The sequence below is a fragment of the Merops nubicus genome, unplaced genomic scaffold (genome assembly GCF_000691845.1).
Source record: "Merops nubicus isolate BGI_N331 unplaced genomic scaffold, ASM69184v1 scaffold749, whole genome shotgun sequence".
NCBI classification, from domain to species: domain Eukaryota; kingdom Metazoa; phylum Chordata; class Aves; order Coraciiformes; family Meropidae; genus Merops; species Merops nubicus.
Genome location: NW_008631407.1, coordinates 431 through 17,153, shown reverse-complemented (window position 1 = coordinate 17,153; position 16,723 = coordinate 431). Strand labels below are relative to the sequence as shown.

General features: G+C 48.7%; 1 protein-coding gene across 1 annotated transcript; it reads left to right on the top strand.

The window, feature by feature from the left end:
• Window positions 1-2,081: 2,081 nt before the first annotated feature.
• LOC103779883 (SLAIN motif-containing protein-like) lies at window positions 2,082-15,120 on the top strand (the record flags this gene model as incomplete). Its single annotated transcript, XM_008947526.1, has 4 exons — window positions 2,082-2,778; window positions 9,039-9,172; window positions 11,488-11,637; window positions 14,980-15,120. Coding segments are annotated over 4 exons (1,122 nt in total), but the record flags the coding sequence as incomplete, so codon positions are not given.
• Window positions 15,121-16,723: the final 1,603 nt, after the last annotated feature.

Here is a 16,723-nt window from a genome sequence, read left to right as displayed (position 1 = left end):
CCTCCCTTCGCCCCCGTCCCCGCCGCGGCGGCGAGCGGAGCCCCTTAACCTGCCGCTAAAAACCCGGATGTCTGTTTGAAAAAGTCCAAATTATTGTCTCCGAGGCAGCAATGGCTCCAAATGGGGCTTCCTGCGGCTGGCTGCTTGCTGGGTTTTTTTTAAATTTTTTTTCTCTTTTTTTTATCCCCTACAATGGAATGAAGTTTTGCGGATTGGGATTTTTGCCTCCTGTCTCCTCTCTGCTTTATCGGAGTGGTTTTTTGAAGATTTACCGGTCACAGGGAGAGGTTAAACGGTTTTAATCGCGTTGTTCCCCTCCCTGTGAATGGAGACGCGGGTTTGCTGCCCCTCAGGGGAGGTGATTTTTCGGGTGACGGATCTCATCGCTTCCTTTCCCCCCCACCTTGGGTCGTGGTGTTTCACAGCAGGACTCAAACTCCCTGCTGGTGCATCCTCAGCCAGCTCCTGGGCTTTGAAATGTCTCTGGAAGCCGTGAGGATTTCCTCTCCTCCTCCAGAGATTCCATGGAATCTCTGAGGAGGTTTTTGGAGCTGGTGTGTGAGTAGGAATTCGGATTGCTGGGTAGCCACAGATCCAATTCCTATTCCCCGAGTCAAAGCCACTCCAGCAGTGCTTCTCCTCGCTGTGATTTTGGAAGGAAGGTTTCAAGTGAGCTGCAGGCACTTAGAGCTCTTCCTAAGCACTCTTCCTGTCCGTTATGACCTCAAACGGAAGCCTGAAACTTTCATCTTGTGTCCAGAGGACCAAACTGAAAAAAACAAACTTCAAACCCCCTCCAAAACTCCTATTTTTCTAGGAAATGTGCTCGGCTGCTGCTGTTCCAAGTGCCTAAGCCACCGGGAGATGCTCAGGGGGAGGTGTCTGTGTATTTGTAACTTTGAGCCATGTGGATTTTTCCTGGTTTTTCTCTACCTGCCAGCAGCGAAGCCTTAAAAATGAGAAATGACCCAACAGCGAAGGGGAGGGGGAAGAACATCCCCAGGCACAAAACCCTCGGGGTTCAGGTGCAGTTCTAGTGCCTGCATCCAGTCTTGGCCACATCCTCCAGCTCCTTCTGTCTGTCTGTCTGCTTGCCCTCCTTCTGCAAAGCAAAAAGGATTCACTGTTTTTTTAAGAGAGATCCTTTTTTACTTGCTCTGTGGCACCTAAATCTCCTATTAGGGGCTTTTTGGTGAAGAGTCAGTTCAGAAATGACTGGGAAGTGGAAACCAGCAACTCCTGTAAATCACCAGCACGGGGAGGGGGGTTTGCTTATTGTTCTGGAAGTGATGTAAAGTGGCTCCTTAAAGACACCAGCATCATTTTAGGGCTTTGGGGAAGCCCCCAATACCTGTGCAGCTTAAAGCTCTGCCCATCTGCCCTTGGCCAACACCATCCTGGGGCAAATAGAAACACTTGAGGCAAGGAAAAGCAGAGAGGTGGCTTCATTTGATGAAATTTATTGGATGATGTTATCTAGGGCATGATAGATTTCTCTATTTCTTTTTTTTTCCTCTGTTTCTTGCTGTGTTTGCACCACGGAGCTCCCCCCTCTCAACTGTAGCAGGAAAACATGCCAGTGAAGACATTAGTTCTGCTTATTTTCCTGCACCACAGTTCCTGCCGTGGGTTGTTGTCGCTAGGCTCTGGTTTAAGCTGCTTCAGAGATGTTTTGGAGGGTTTTTTTTCAGGTCCTTGTAATGAACAAAGGATGTTTTTACCATTTTCTTAACACTGTCTTTGTCTGACGTCAGCACCTTGCTCATTATGCTTCCTGACTGTGCTCAGTTGGGGCTTTTCTCATGGATTTTGTTTGTAAACAGATGGAAACTGAACTATTGTGCCTGATAAAAATGGGTTTCCTTGAGTAAGTAACTCCTGGCAGAGCCCTCTGTGGGTGCTGAAACACTTCATGCTCACTTCAGGTCTTTCCCAGTCGATTTTAACGAAGCTCAACCACCTCGTGCCCCCTTAGGATGAGAGAATCTGATAAAAAACAGACTTTTTGACGTTGAATTCCAGTTTGCTGAGAACACTGCAGGGTTTTCTGGAGTTTTTAACGTGTTTCCCGTGCCTTGCAGGGCTCGGGGCGATGGTGGTGCCTGGCAGCGCCCCCCTCATCCAGCAGGACCCTGCTCTGGAGCCCGGGCTGGGACGAGACCCCTCGGAGAACTCTGCCATGGGCCCCGCCGCGGAGCCGCCCCCCGGAGGGGTTGGCCAGGAGCTGGAGGAGGTGCGGAAGCTGCGGGAGCTGGTGAGGAGGCTGGAGCTGGAGACTCAACCCCCGGGGATGATGAAGAGCGGCAGGGGGCCGCGGGGGCAGGGCCAGCTCTGCCCTGCCGGGGGTGGCCGTGGCTCGGGGCTGGGGCTCCCCAACGGCGAGTGGCACATCCTGGCAGAGCTGCACCCCCAGCTGAGCCAAACGGCGGCGGAGGAGGAGGAGGAGGAGGAGGAGGGGGAGAACGACTGCTTCCAAAAAGACCTGGATGCCCAAAGGCAGCAGCGAGGCGCCTCCGAGGAGCTGTCCTCCGACACGGCTGGAGGGGAGGAGGGGGAGGGCAGCAGATGCTCCTCACCCGCGGGCACAAGGAGGGGCACAAGGAGTGGCACGGAGCTCCTGGGAAGCTTGGTTCTCTCAGGCATCGATCCCACGGGGAAGATAAATGAACAAAACCCTGGTGGAAAGGGTGGAGGTGTGGAAAGCCTGGCGGGCGAGGCGGATCTGGAGGAGGTGAAGGTGTTAGAATTCAACAGTTGCCACGAAGAGGAAGACAGCTGGTAGGTACCTCACAGCTCCACTCACTGAGGGGACCTGGGCTGCTGCTGCTGCCCTGGGGGGGTTCTCTTTTTAGGGGTGACAGAATTTTTTGAGGGTCTTAAAGTGGTTTCCACACAGTGGTTTGGTTTTTAGCAGCAAGAACACAGTTGTTGTGACCAGCTGGTTTTAGTTTTAGGAACACTGTGCCAGAGTGTTGTTTAAAACACACACACACACATATATCAGGTTCACTTGTCTTTCCCCAGATCTTCCTGCTGCTGTAGCAGGCACAGAAAATTGCTTTGCCCTGTTAGTTTGTGGAACAAATAACAGAGTTTTTAAACTTTGTCTTTCACTAGCAAATACTGTTTTAAGTAAGAATTCTGTAAAACACAATCTGAGCCCTTAGACCATGTGGAATTTGTGGCTTTGGCTGGTATGTAGGAAGAGAAATCATTTCCCCTCCCTGAACTCTCTCTCTCTTTGCAGTTCACTTGTTTCTTTTGTGTGGAGAGTGAACTGAAAGAGATCAATGATGTCATCCTGGAGTGACCTCTGGAGGAGACACCACTTCACCAGCAGCCTTCTTTAGGCCTGGTTTTATACAGATTCATTCCCCTCGCCCTCCCAAAGCTAAAGCTGGAGGCTCATTCCAGCTCCTGCAAAGCTCTGCCTTGAGATTTCACCTGGAATTGTTAATTTTGAGACTTTTCTGTCTTTAAAAAAACAGCCTCAGGGATCTGCTGGTGGTGTTCCAGGATTGTGTGGCTTAGAGATGAGTGTGGCCACAAAGGCAGCACTGCAGAGTGGCTGCTGCACATCAAACTGACCTGAAACTCTAGAAATTCATTAGCCCAGGTCTAAATTCAGGGTTATATTAAAAATATGATTTTCCTCACAAAACCCTCTCTATTTTAAGAGCCAAGCATTGGATCACTGACACCTAAACAGTGTTCTGAGGAGTGTGCAGCACAGTCAGGAGAGAGTGCACCCAGAGGCTCCATTCCTTGGCCTCTCCTGGAGCTGGTGGCTGATGAGGTGGTTCTTTAGCAGGCACTCACTACACCCTGTAGGATCTTGGTGGGTTGGATAGCTCTGTTGCCTTGTCAAATTTGGTTCCTGGAGGCTGCCAGCTCCAGGAGAGGTGCCCCAAGGAGCTTTAATAACAGCAGCGTTGGGGAGTTGTTGTGCAAGTCCAGTTTTATCTTGAGTTATCTTTGTGTTGCATTGCTTCATCTGTTTTCTCTTCCTCACATCAAACCTGGTAAAACAAGGAGGTGTTTTTGTGCTGGCTTCTGGTTCTAGAGCTCTCCAGCTACACTGGAGCTGTGGGGTGGGTGATGAGTGTACAGCACACACACGGACTCTGTGCAGACATTCCTGCCTTCCTCTCAGCAGGGGCAGAAAACAGGACCTGAGATTGTTTAAAAACAAACAAAAACCCAACCCCAGCACTCCAAGGAACCTCCTCTTCATGCTGTGTGGATTTGGGATCAGCTTTAACAGGGTGGCTTTGCTGACTGGGGGGAGTTTGCACTGCCCAGGTGGAGGCAATGTCCAAACAATGTATTATTCAGAGTGAAGAACTCACTGTGTTTGCAGCTCCAGCCCTTTGATTAATATTATAGATCAGGAAAAACCCTGTAGCTAACACTGGAACACATCATGTCCACACTGGTGCTTGGGGTTTTTGGTGGTTTCTGAGACATTCTCAGTTGCTGGTGACTTGATGAACTTTAACAGCCTGGCACTTTGGGTTTGCTGCCCTTTTCCTCACTCATCCAGCAGAGGGGATGATGCTTTGTACCTTAAAAGTTACCAAGCACTCACTTTGTGTTCTTTTAAAGTGTAGAAGGGTTTAAAACAGGGTGAGGAGGTTTCAAAAAGAGAGGCTTTGAGTCTTACAACTTCATGCCATTCTGGTTTTAAGCACAGGTCCCAACTTTAGGGTAATTTCTCTCCTGATGTTGTGCTTACACCCTGTGACTTCATAGCAGGTTTGGGACCTCCAGTAAAATCTACCACATGGATTTTTGCTTCTTGAGCTGCAGTGGCACCACCAAAACCTGTTGGCTGAGGAGGGTGAAGGTGGAGGCTGAAGGAGCAGGGCAGAGGAGCTCTCAGGAGGAGCAGCAGTCTCAGCTTCTGCACCACTTTGAAATCATTTGGTTTACTGGGTTCCAACTCAGTGGAGGCAATGTCCAAACAATGTACCAACATCCCTGTGCCAGGAATTCACCCACATCCCTGTGCCACTGCTCCAGCCAGGGGGAGAATTTTAACTTGGAATTACAAAGAAACAATTCAGATTCCAACCCCCTCTGAGCTATAAATTGGTCTGATTAAGAGAAAGAAACAGCAGAAGTGAAAAGGCTTAAACTTTTTCAGTGCTCTTTCTCCTTTTGACTGGATTAGGCTGTTTTAGTTCCATCTCCTCTGGTGGATTACACTCTGTTCATGCCCCACGTTGAACAACTTCAGGTTTTCTCCTCCATGGAAGGAAGGAAGGAAGGAGGGGAGACACCTTCAAGTGTTGCTGGTGCTTCAGATCTTGATCCCAGTGTCAAAACTGCCAATGGTTTAACACAGGGTGTCAGAGAAGCTTTTATCTTCTGCTTTTTTTAATTAACCCCCCAGACCACACCACAACAATCAAGCCAATCCATGGGACAGAACCTTTCCTGCAGGTTTCTTTTAACCAACTGAATTCCTTCTGGAGGGAGGTGTAAAATACACTCTCTGTGGAACAAGTGGTGTTTTTTGCAAGCTGAGAAAGTTGTCAGAGTATTTTTCTAGATTCTTGAGGTTTATTTAAAGCAGTATTTTCAAAAGTAACCACCACCAGCCATCAGCTCCCAGAAATACTCCTGTCACACTGTCCCCAGAAGAGAGAGAGCATCTCTACAAGATGTTCTGCTTTTAGCACATGGGGCTATGTCAGAATAAATCCCACAAATTTATTTTTGAGTGCCTGATGGAGTAAGGCTCTCATGTTGTGCTTGCTGCAGATCTAAAGCTCCTCAGCTCTTCTCAGAGCTGCATTTAACAAAATCCTTTGTATGGGAAGGTGAAACACACACGAGTAAACAGGAACCAAAGGTGCTTTTTCTCCAAGTTTTTTGATCTCAGGATTTCCTCCCAGAAGCTGAAGAAAACCTCATGCATGTTTAATAAGGCATGTGGTAGATGAAATTGAGACTGTATGCCCAAATGTTTGCTTTCTGAATTTTGTATGAGGCCTGGTAACTCTCTCAGCAACTCCTCAGCTGTGATCTGCAGTTGGACCTCATGGCATGCCCCAGTGTGACTGCTCCAGTGCTCAGTGCAGGCACTCAGCCTGGCAAATCAAACACCCTGAGAGGCTGAAACCACCAGAAACAAAGTTTTTGGAAGGTTTTGCAGGGTTTGAAGTGGGGCAGAGGGAGTTTAGCTTGTTGCAGAACCCTCTGTCAGAGGGAAGCCTCGTGTAGGTCAGCCAGAAACGGGCTCCAGTGTCACCCTGGTTTTGGTGGCTGGCCTGGGGAGAGCCTCTGCTGGGAGGTGACTTTGGGTTCTTGGTGTTGTGTCTGGAGAAAGGCTCCCTGCTTCTTGTGTTGTGGTTTGTCTGCTGGTGGCGTGCTGTGCTCCCAAAAAATAAGGCAGGCTGGTGTGTTCTGAGAAGTGAGGTGGTGAAGCCTCTTGAGCCCTTCCCCAAAGCTACTGAGGAAGGAAAAGAGTGAAGCTGCCCCTGCAAAATCCAACCAGAAATCCTCATTTTTATAGTTGCCAGTGAGTGCTGGGGAAAATGGAGGTGTGCTTATCTAATGGAGTCTGATAAAAACATAACTGAGACCTTCTCTTATCTTATATGTCTGAAAATATAACTGAGATCATCTCCTATCATATATATATGAAAATATACCTGAGACCATCTCAAGTTTTTTTTCAGGAAAATGGGATTCCTGGGGCAGAGCAGGGGGATGGGGACCTGCTGGGAGCAGGGAACACTGCTCCACGTGCAAGCAGCTCCCACAGCCCAACGTGTGTCACCCTTCCCAGCTGACCCCATCCTGCCCCAGCCACGAGCAGCAGCCTGGAAGGAGCTGTGCAGGACCTCAGCTCCCTCAAGCAGAGCAGGATTTTTCTCCCTGAGCCCTAAATACTTGCAGAATGGGGTGACCTGCCCTGAGGAGGCTGTTGGCCTCTTTCTTGTCTGGTGGTTTTATTGCTGGTCTGAACTGTAAAATAAATGCAGGGAGTGAGCTAGGACTTGGTTTTCTCTGTTTGATTGGATCTGAGTGGTTGCAATGCTCAGTTGCCTGTGCAGAAAAGCAGAGAGATGCTCCTGGGGCTTTCACACAAGAGAACCTTGCACATGCAGAGAGATGTTTGTGTTCCTCAGCCTTTATTTTGTCAACACTAAATTAGCTTTTGGATTGTCTTTATTTGCAGGTGGTTTTGTGTAGGGCTTGGTATGAAAAAGCTTTTGTATGAGAGGTGGCTAGAGGGGCTGGATCTCTAACCCCTCAAGGAGATGGGTCTGGGCAGGAGCAGGACTGTGAGGATCTGCAAAGCCATGAGTGGCACGAGGAGAGGCAGCAGGGAAGAATTCCCACCCCCATAACCAGGCAGGACCCAGAGCACACAGCAGGTGATGGCTCCACAGCTAGAGGGTGGAGATGGTCCCTCACCCAGCACATCACCCCACCTGGGACTCAGGTGCTGAGGGTGCTAAAAGCAGGAAGGAATTCAAAAAAGGGGTTGGGTGGATTCACTGAAAAATTCTCTGGGAGCTGTTGCACCCAGAGATGCTCCATCTGAGAGCCCCAAATTGCCAAGCTGGGAGGGTCCAGCAGAGCTCTGCTGGTTATAGAGCCCTACAAAGACTTGAGGTCCTCAAGTTGGTCATCTCAGAGCTTACTCTGCTACCTGCCAGTCCTCCTGAGATCCTTTGGATGACTTCAGGAGAAGATTCAGTCTCTGTTTCTAGCAATGAGTTCATGGCACAGTGAATTTAACACAAGCAGCTGAAGCTTCCTTGGTTGGTCTCTAAAGCTGAGGTAGGGTAGGGCAGTCTGTTGGTTTTGTTTCTCTTCTCACCTCTTTCATTGTTTTGATGGATTAAGATCTTGTCTCAGTCTCTGTTCTTCTCAGTGACATGCAAGGATTCAAAACTTAAACTTTTAGATCTACACAACACTGATTTTTTTTTTTTCATCACAAAAGCTGTGTTGCTAGATAGAAAAAAGGATTTAAACAGGGAGAGGTTGTTGTTGTTGTTGGGGACTTTTTGACTTCAAAAACACAAATGTGAGATAAGTAAAACACTTGAGCTGCTTTTCAGCCTGGCTCTTGTACCCCTTGAACTTTCTGTACTTGAGGTGAATCCTCTGTGTGTCAAAGGGACTGTGGCATGCTCCCAGCTGTTGGGGACATTCAGGGGCTTCCAACAGAGGGGTTTATCCCTGAAATCTGTGAGTAGCCTCCTGCTGCTCGTTGGGTGGCTGGAGAGCTGCTGTCAGAAGCCAGGAGACAGCTCTCTGCAGCAGAGCAATAGGGGGGGGAGCTCCAGAGCTGGAGGAGGGGGAACAAAAAAGACATCTGCAAGTGGATCCCCCTGAATCACAACTTTGAGGCAGCTCCTGGCCAGGCTGTCTTTGGCATGAGGTGGTTTTGGGGGGGCATGGAGGGGGCAGGAGGGGTGATGAGTGATGGGGGCTGTACCAACAGCTTCACTTCCATCAGGTGCCCACGTTCCCAGTGTAGCCATCCTCAAGTGAATGCTACTGGTGCAACAGTAAACTTTGTGTCTGGGTCACAGGGAATGGGGCAAAGCTGGCAGTGGGCAGATTCAGGCTGGCTGTGAGGAAGAAGTTCTTCCCCAGGAGAGTGGTGAGACCCTGGGATGGGTTGCCCAGGGAGGGGGTTGAGGCCCCATCCCTGGGGGTCTTTCAGGCCAGGCTGGAGGAGGCTCTGGGCAGCCTGATCTAGTGGGAGGTGTCCCTGCTCATGGCAGAGGGGTTGGAACTGGGGGATCCTTGGGGTCCCTTCCAGCCCTGACAGATTCTGATCTGTTTTAGCAGAGGACTTTAGAGCCCTAATGGCTCAAGGGTTGGACTGGATGACCTTGGAGGCCCCTTCCAACCTAAAGGATTCTATGATTCAATTTAAATGGGATTTTTAATTCTTTTCTCTGCTCTTAGTCTGGCTAACTTTCCTCCTGCTTGCTCTTGGGTGCCCTTCAGAAGTGCTGCCTTTGAGTTAACAGGGTTTGTTGCTGTCTCCTCTAACCCCCACCAAGGCTCTACGTGTCCCCCAGGAGATCCACAGACCCCAAAACCGCCTCCCCGTTGAAGTGGTGCCGGCAGGTGCTGGATAACCCCAGTCCTGAGACAGAGGCAGCCTGCAGGACTCTCATCAACAGGCTGGATCAAGGTACAGTCAACTCAAAACCTTCCTTTTTATTCCCATTTTTACCTCCCTGGCTGAGAAGCAGTCAAGGAGCCGTGGAGTTTATGGGGGTGGGGGGAGATCTGCAGAGATAACACCTCAGCTGTTGTGCTCTGGGTGTGGGTTTCTCCAGCCCTGTTTCAAATCCTCCCTGTGTTTGGGTTTCCCCTGGGTTGCCTCAGCTGATGAAGGTAAGAGGTCATCCTGTAAGGGGTAAGAAAACTGGATGTCTTAGACCAAACAAACAGAGCTGGGCTGCTTTGCCTCTGTGTGTTTTTTAGGGTACAAACCCAAGCCTTCCAAATGAGTGGCCAAACTCCTTTGCTTTCTGCTTCATCAGAGCCTAAACACTGAAATATTTGTTTAGATTATTTAATGTTTTCAGCCTCTTGATTATTTTTTTTAATATTTAAACATCTTGAATGTAAAAAAGATGTAGAGGAAGAAATGAGCTGCTGGGAGGGGGGGAGGGAATCATGTGAAACTTATCAGTGCAGCTTTTTTCTGCATGAAAACTTTTAAGGCTGTTGGGTGTTTTTAATGGTGATTATTCTTAGAGTATCTTACTCATATTTCCTGAGCAAAGCAGCTGTCTGACACTTAAAGCTTACACTAATGAAACATGAAAACCTGTCACTCAGAGAAGGGGTGTCACTTGGAAACCTGGTTTTTCTTCCAGTTTTCTCATCCCCTAGAAGCACTTCAGAGGGTGTGACTGAGGGGAAACCCCTGGCCTGATCTGGAGCCCAGCACTGCAGAGTGCTCAGCTCAGCAGCTGCCTGGCACCACCACTGGGGTCTGGGCTCAGAGGTGTGTGTTTGCCAGAGCCCAGCAGGATCCATCCCATCTTAGCCTCTCAGCTAAGGGCCAGAGCTGCTAGAATCACAAAACAGAGAAGGTTCTTCCACCTCTGCCTGTCCGTGGTCCATCACCTGGTGGATACCCCACCTCTGACTCCTCAAAGGGTTTTGATGTGAACTGGGCACTGAGGGGCTTAAAGGGAAGAAATGCTCCTTTTCTATACCCCATTTCCTGTGGCCTCCAGCCTCCCTGCTCCAGGGGAAATTTATTTACCCATAAATTTGATCCTTTTCTTTGCTGAAAAGCTTTGCAGAGCAGAGCTCCTTGCAGCCTCATCCCTCTGGTTTGACTAATGACCCTCCAAACCCAAAAGCTGTGGGCAGCAGGGTCTGGAAAAGTGACTCTTGGGAGAAAACTCCTCTTTGGAGGTTCAGTGGTGGTGTTCACTGCTGGGAAAGCTGTTGGCACCAGAGCTGTTGGCTGCCCTGGGTGTAAAGTGGCTGCTTTTGTCTTCTGGGTGAAGGCATCATCTCTGTTTCATTTGAATTCTGAGAGGTCACTGTTTTGCTTTGCTGCTGTGGGGTTTTCTTTTTTAAAGTTTAGATACTAACAATGTTTTGGCACTGCTTGTGATGCAGCTCCCGTGGAGTTTAGCCCTGAAACTCCTCATCTGAGATAACTGAGTGGAGTTTGAGAACAAACTTTATCTGCTTGTCTAAACCATCTGCACTTAAAAATTCAAAGGAAGAATCGTTGGATTAACTCTTTGCTTTCTGTCAGGCTTTAGTTGTCCTCTCTCACTCCTTTTTGACTAAAATAGCCCAAACTTCTCTTGGGGGGAGGGGAATATAAAAGAAAACTGTTCAGACAGTGAATCTTCAGTGTTTTCTCAGCTCCTGTTCTCTCACCAGTGCAGCACCCTGAATCTAGGCAGATCACACTGAGTCATTTCCTTACTGTTGTCAGGGGATTCACTTAGTTTGGCCACCTGGCTTGTTTTTGGTTATTTCCCTAACTCGTTTGCACGTCTGTGTGCTGAATAAATATTTCAGAATGGCTGTTTTTCATATTAATTTGCTCTCCTGTTGATGGAAATGGTTTAATGCTGGTTTGAGTCCATCATTAAAAATTCAAGATAACCCGTGTGTCAACGGAAAGTTCAGTGGAGCTCTTTAAAACATAGAGGAAGTGTAGAAGTGACAGGTATTTATGAAAACACTCAGCTCTGGAGGCCAGCCTGAGAACTTTGAGAAACACGTGGCTTCTCTGAAGCTGAGTTTGGCAGCAGTTATCCTTGGAATTCTTCAGAAGTGACCCAACAAGTTCAATGGGAGCGAGGGAACCGGCGCCGCCGCCGCTCCGCTTCCTCCAGCCAGCCAGGTGTCTGCTTTGAACTACCTGTTACATGTTACCTGTTTATCTTATGCTCTTTGCTTCTTAAAAACAATTTGATAACCTTGATGGCTTTTTTTTTTTTGTATTTTTTTATTTCCTTCTAGCCAGTAGATGGAAAAACCTGTATTGCAGTCCCTTGGCATCACCCAGCGCACATAATTTGAATACAGAGCCAGGCTCCTGTAGCAATGCACTAAACTCTCCTGGGCACCTCAAATCGACTAACAAAGCACTACTAACCTGTGGCAGCTCAGGTATGGCACGTCCACAGAGCAGCACAAATTCTGTGGGCTTTCCAACTCGAGGAGCAGACTGCTGAGGGGCAACAGGGAAGAGTTCTCTCAGCAGCTCAGAGGCCACGCGGGGTTTCCTCCTTTTCATTTGCTCATTTACCCACCCAGGTTTCATCTCCTGGCTTTCTAAATGCCTTGTAGTTGTTTCATGGTTTGGGTTTTATAATCACGTCCACAGAGCAGCACAAATTCTGTGGGCTTTCCAACTCGAGGAGCAGACTGCTGAGGGGCAACAGGGAAGAGTTCTCTCAGCAGCTCAGAGGCCACGCGGGGTTTCCTCCTTTTCATTTGCTCATTTACCCACCCAGGTTTCATCTCCTGGCTTTCTAAATGCCTTGTAGTTGTTTCATGGTTTGGGTTTTATAATTTTTTTATAGATTGTACTCTATTTAAGTGACTTAAAATAGAGAAGAGCCACTGGGGCAAAGGAAATGCTCCCCTGGAGTGATGTTACCATGCATAGGTGTTAACTTTTTAAAGCCACGTGGATTCAGTTTTCTGGCTTGAGAGTTTTTGAAGTTGCTTTTGGAAATAATAATTTTCAAGAGAAAGAAGCCTCAAGCTTTAAGGTAAAAGCCATAATCTCCTTTAAATTGGCCAAGGGGGCAGCCAGATACAAAATCACAAGGGCTTTCCATCAGACCTAACTGCATTTGGAGGAAGCCTTCCTACCTCAGAGGCAACTTGGGACAAAATTCTCCTTAGAAATCCCCATTTGTGGGTAGGATAATGAAGCTTCTCCTAAATGGCTTGGCCTCAAGTCTGCCCCTGCACCCAGGCTGCTGCTGGAGGCTCCCACGTTGGCTCTGCTGCCCCTTGGCCTGGTTATCCCAGGAGTCTTCCCTCCTTTGTCTGGGTTTGGGGAAATTGCTGTAGCCTAATTTGCATGTTTAAAGAGGTGAAGCATGTTTAACAATCTCTGGCTTGAAACTGGATGTTAAATGAACTTTTTTTGAAGCAAAAAGGAAAGGGTTGCATAGGGATGTTTCCAGAGCTGCAGGTATGCTGGTGAGATCTGCCCTGCACAGGAATTAACACCCACCTCTGGTTTGCAAACAGAAGGGTGCCTTCACTGGCAACAGGATTGACTCAGGTCTAATTTTGTTCCCAAGGAAAACAGAGCTTCCCTTCCATTGAAATGAGAAACATTTAACTGTAATTCCCCCTAAAAACTGAACCAAAACCCCTTTTACAAACCCCAGAGGTGGCATATTTGGAAGCCTCTGTAACACAAACCCTGACAGGTTCCCCTGGCAGTGTTGAGCCCCCCCAGGTTTTCCTGATGGCAGAATGTGAGTGTTTTTCTTCCCCTCCTTGACTGTTTTTCAAGGCTTGCAATCCAAAACACAACCACCAAACTCCACACACACAGAGCTGAGCTGGGAAGGGTGCTTTTTAAGAGGCTGTACTCCAGGGACAGCTGCATCAGAAACACAGCTTTGAGTGCCAAAGAAGGGGGTGGAGCAGGAGACCTTTGCTTGTTCCACACACAGGTGCAGTCCCTCCTCTCAGGCTGGCTTGGTCAGCTGCCCACAGTTATTCCTGACACCAGAAGGAAAGAAATGGGATGCTGTTACAGAGGTGATTCCTGGAGTGCCTTGCCTTGGAGTGTGTCTTTGTGTAACACACACCCCCACAGACACCCCCTGAGTGCTGCACTCACACTTCCATTGCTGGCTTTAGGATGGCAGCATCCTGAAAGTGGAAAGACCTTGTCCCTGTTCAGAGGAGGGGTTTGAGGCTGACTGGTACAGGGCAGTTTGCTCAGTGTCCACAGAAGTAATTTCTTTTACACCTGGACTTCAAACTTCATTTTTCCACATCACCAGTTACTCCTTGTCAAAACTGGCTGAGGAAACAATGTGGGGAACCTGCTGCTTTCTCCTGCCTGCCTGGCCTGAACCCTCCTTTGAGAGGGTTGCTCAGTGGTGGGGTTTAGATGTTCTGCCAGGAACAGACAAGAGGTTTATTCCTGGGCTCAGAGTTACTCAGTAGGGTCGGTGCCTCCAGGAGTGCTCAGAGCACAGGAGGTGCAGAGCTGTGGGAGCTGAGGAGAGGCCACTGGTGAAGGACCTCGTGTGGGTGCTGTGGGAGGCTGCAGCCCACTCGTGCTGCCTTGCAGTGCTGTGCTGAGCCTGGCTCCTGCCTGAGCAGGATCTGGAGTTCTCAAGGTGGAGGCAATGCTCTGCACTCACCAGCCCCTGCACATCTACTGCCTTTATCTGGTTAACTTTCTTTTTTGCTGGATCTAAACTGTATAGTACTGGTTGCAGCCTTGTCTTGGAATTAATTTAAGGTAACAATGGACTCCTAAAATAGCTCTGTAAGTTATGGTCTTCTGTGTGTGTGTGAGGGTGAGTTCTGCCAGGAGAGTATTTTGTCTCCTAGGTAAGCCCGTTGCCCAGCAGAGATTTCACATCCACTAATCCTTTGGTGCTTGCAGAAAGTTTTCAAGTGATGTGGTGTGGGGCTTTGTCTTGGTTTGCTCTTTAAAACCAAGCAGGGTGGTGGTTACAAGGGGAAGAGCAGATGGAGGTGTGCTCAGCACTCTGTGCTGGCTCTCAGGACCAAAACGACTGGTAGGGAGCTGCCCCTACGAGGGGCCACATCTGCTGGCCACCCACAGATGGGAACAAGCCAACTGCCAGCTGCTGCTCGACCTTCCTGCAGGGTCTGAGGAGGACTGAAGAGGTTCTGATAACACATTTCTGTGCACAGGGCTGCTGAGAAGCCTCCCACGTCTGAAGGGCCAGAACTGCTGTAACTCCAAGGTTACATGGCTGGTTCTCCTCCCCCTGTTTCAGTAGCAAGCAGCAGTTCTCTTACACCATGGAAAATGTGGACTAGCTTGACTTGCAAAAAAGCATTGGCAGGTAAAAGTTAGTACAAAAAGCTGCCCCAGCCCAACTCTCTCCTGCTGGGCTCCCAGCAGAGGGGTTCCCCCCTCGGGGCATTGCTGGGGATCCTACAGCAGCTCCCTGGCTCTGCTGTGCTGAGGACTCCAGAGCTGCCCCAGCACTGCAGGGGGGCAGGATCCCCTCCCTGCCCTGCTGGAACCATCCTTCCAGTTTGGTTTCTGTGACAGTTTTTTCTTTCCCTGCACAAAGACACTCTGCAAAGACAATCCTGAAAGGTGAAGATAGTGAGCAGTGTGTCCTCGAGTCATTCCTAACTTCTTCATCATTTCTAGCCACCTTACCTCAACTGCACTGATTTTATTACTGGGCTAGGTGCTCTGCTGCTGGTTCTTGAGGGTTTTTTCGTGTGGCTGGCTGATGGGTGCCTGTGTTCCTCCCTCTGCAGGTTACCTGAGCATGCACTCTGCCCTGAGCTCTCAGTCGTCGGTGGACAGCGAGCTGAGCACATCTGATGACTCCATCTCCATGGGGTACAAGCTGCAGGACCTGACTGATGTCCAGGTTATGGCTCGGCTTCAGGAGGAGAGTATGTCATGGTGATCTCCTTCCTGTTGGGGTCTGAGGACTCTAGAGAGATGTAGATGGGTTCCACCTGCTCTTCTCTTCCTCTTTCTGCCACAAAAATAGAATTTGAAACGTTTGTCCTTTTTCAAGGGCTTCCTTTAAGAACCTGCAGACCCAAACTGCCACTTAAATGGAGCAGTTGTTTAACATGCTCAAGATCACACCTCATTGAGCAGAGGATAGTCTTTGATAAATACACATGTGCCCTTTAATACCCAAAACTGCCCCTGAAGTGCAGAAGTTTCCTCTGCAGCAGCAGCTCACAGTTGCCTGTCCCAGTTGCTGTGAGCAAACACAAACACTGCACTGTGGGTTGCTTGGGGGAACTCACCCAGCTGAAAAAAATAACTCAGCAACAGGTTTTTTTGCCTGTAAATATTTGGTTTTCTGAGCAGGCAGCTGAAATGGTGTTAGGAGCTGTCTAGAGGGCTGGATTTCCCAGGTTCTTTCACAAAAGCTGGTGTTTCACTGCTGCCAGAGTAAAATCAAGAGGACAAGAGCCCTGAAAGAGCTGAAATGACACTCTTAAATTTGCTCTGATGAAGTGCTTGGAGACAGCTCAGCAAATTGAGCTTCAGCACCAGCCCTGTGTCCCAGTGTTGGGGGATTCCAGGGCCCGGATCCAGTTCCCATTAAATCCTTGGTAAACTCTCTATTAGCAGGATTTTGGATGAGGTCCTAATTGAAGATCAAGGTGGAACAAAGTGGTTGGATCTGTTGGTCTGTGCAAATGAGTCATTAATTTGCTTCAGAGGAAACAGAGAATGCAGTTCTCTGTTTTTCTTTTGGAGAACATTTCCTTACTTTTAGTACTGGGCCTTTATAAATTTATAAAATATTGTGCTAGAAACTGGAAGTTGTGACTGAGAAGAGCAAAAAAAACCCTTATTTCCACCTTATCACACCTGAGCACACTTGTATTCCAGTGCATAAAGCAAATAATGGCCTTTTTCTTTCTGAACCTGACCATTTTCTTGTGCTTTGGGATCACTTCAACAAAACATCAAGGAAATCCCATCACATTACAAAGCTCCCAGTGAAACACGAGTCCTTGGAATGGTGGAAACTTTCCATAGTTGCACTGTGAAGGGAAGAACAGAGTGGACAACACGTTGTTTGTTTGTTTTTAACCCCTGCAGTGAAGGGACTGCACTGAGAAAAAGGGGTTTTTATCATTTCAGTCAATGCCTTTCTCAGAAGTCTCTTCAACCAATGTGCTAAATCAGCTCTTGGTAAGAAGTTGCTTGTGTTTTGTCAGGCACTGAGACTACAGGAAAGGTGGAATTAGAGGAGTACCTGTGAATGAACCCAGTCTTAATTACTGTCAGAAAGCTGGGGATGGACCTTTGAGCAGGGCCCGTTGGGACAGGACAAGGGGGGATGGTTTGAAACTAAAAGAGGGAGATTCAGGCTAGGGAAAAGGATGAAATTTGTGCTGCTGAGGGTGGTGAGCCCCAGGCCCAGGCTGCCCAGAGAGGTGGTCACTGCCCCATCCCTGGCACCATCCCAGGGGAGGTTGGATGGAGCTCTGAGCACCCTGCTCTAGCTGCAGATGTCCCTGCTCC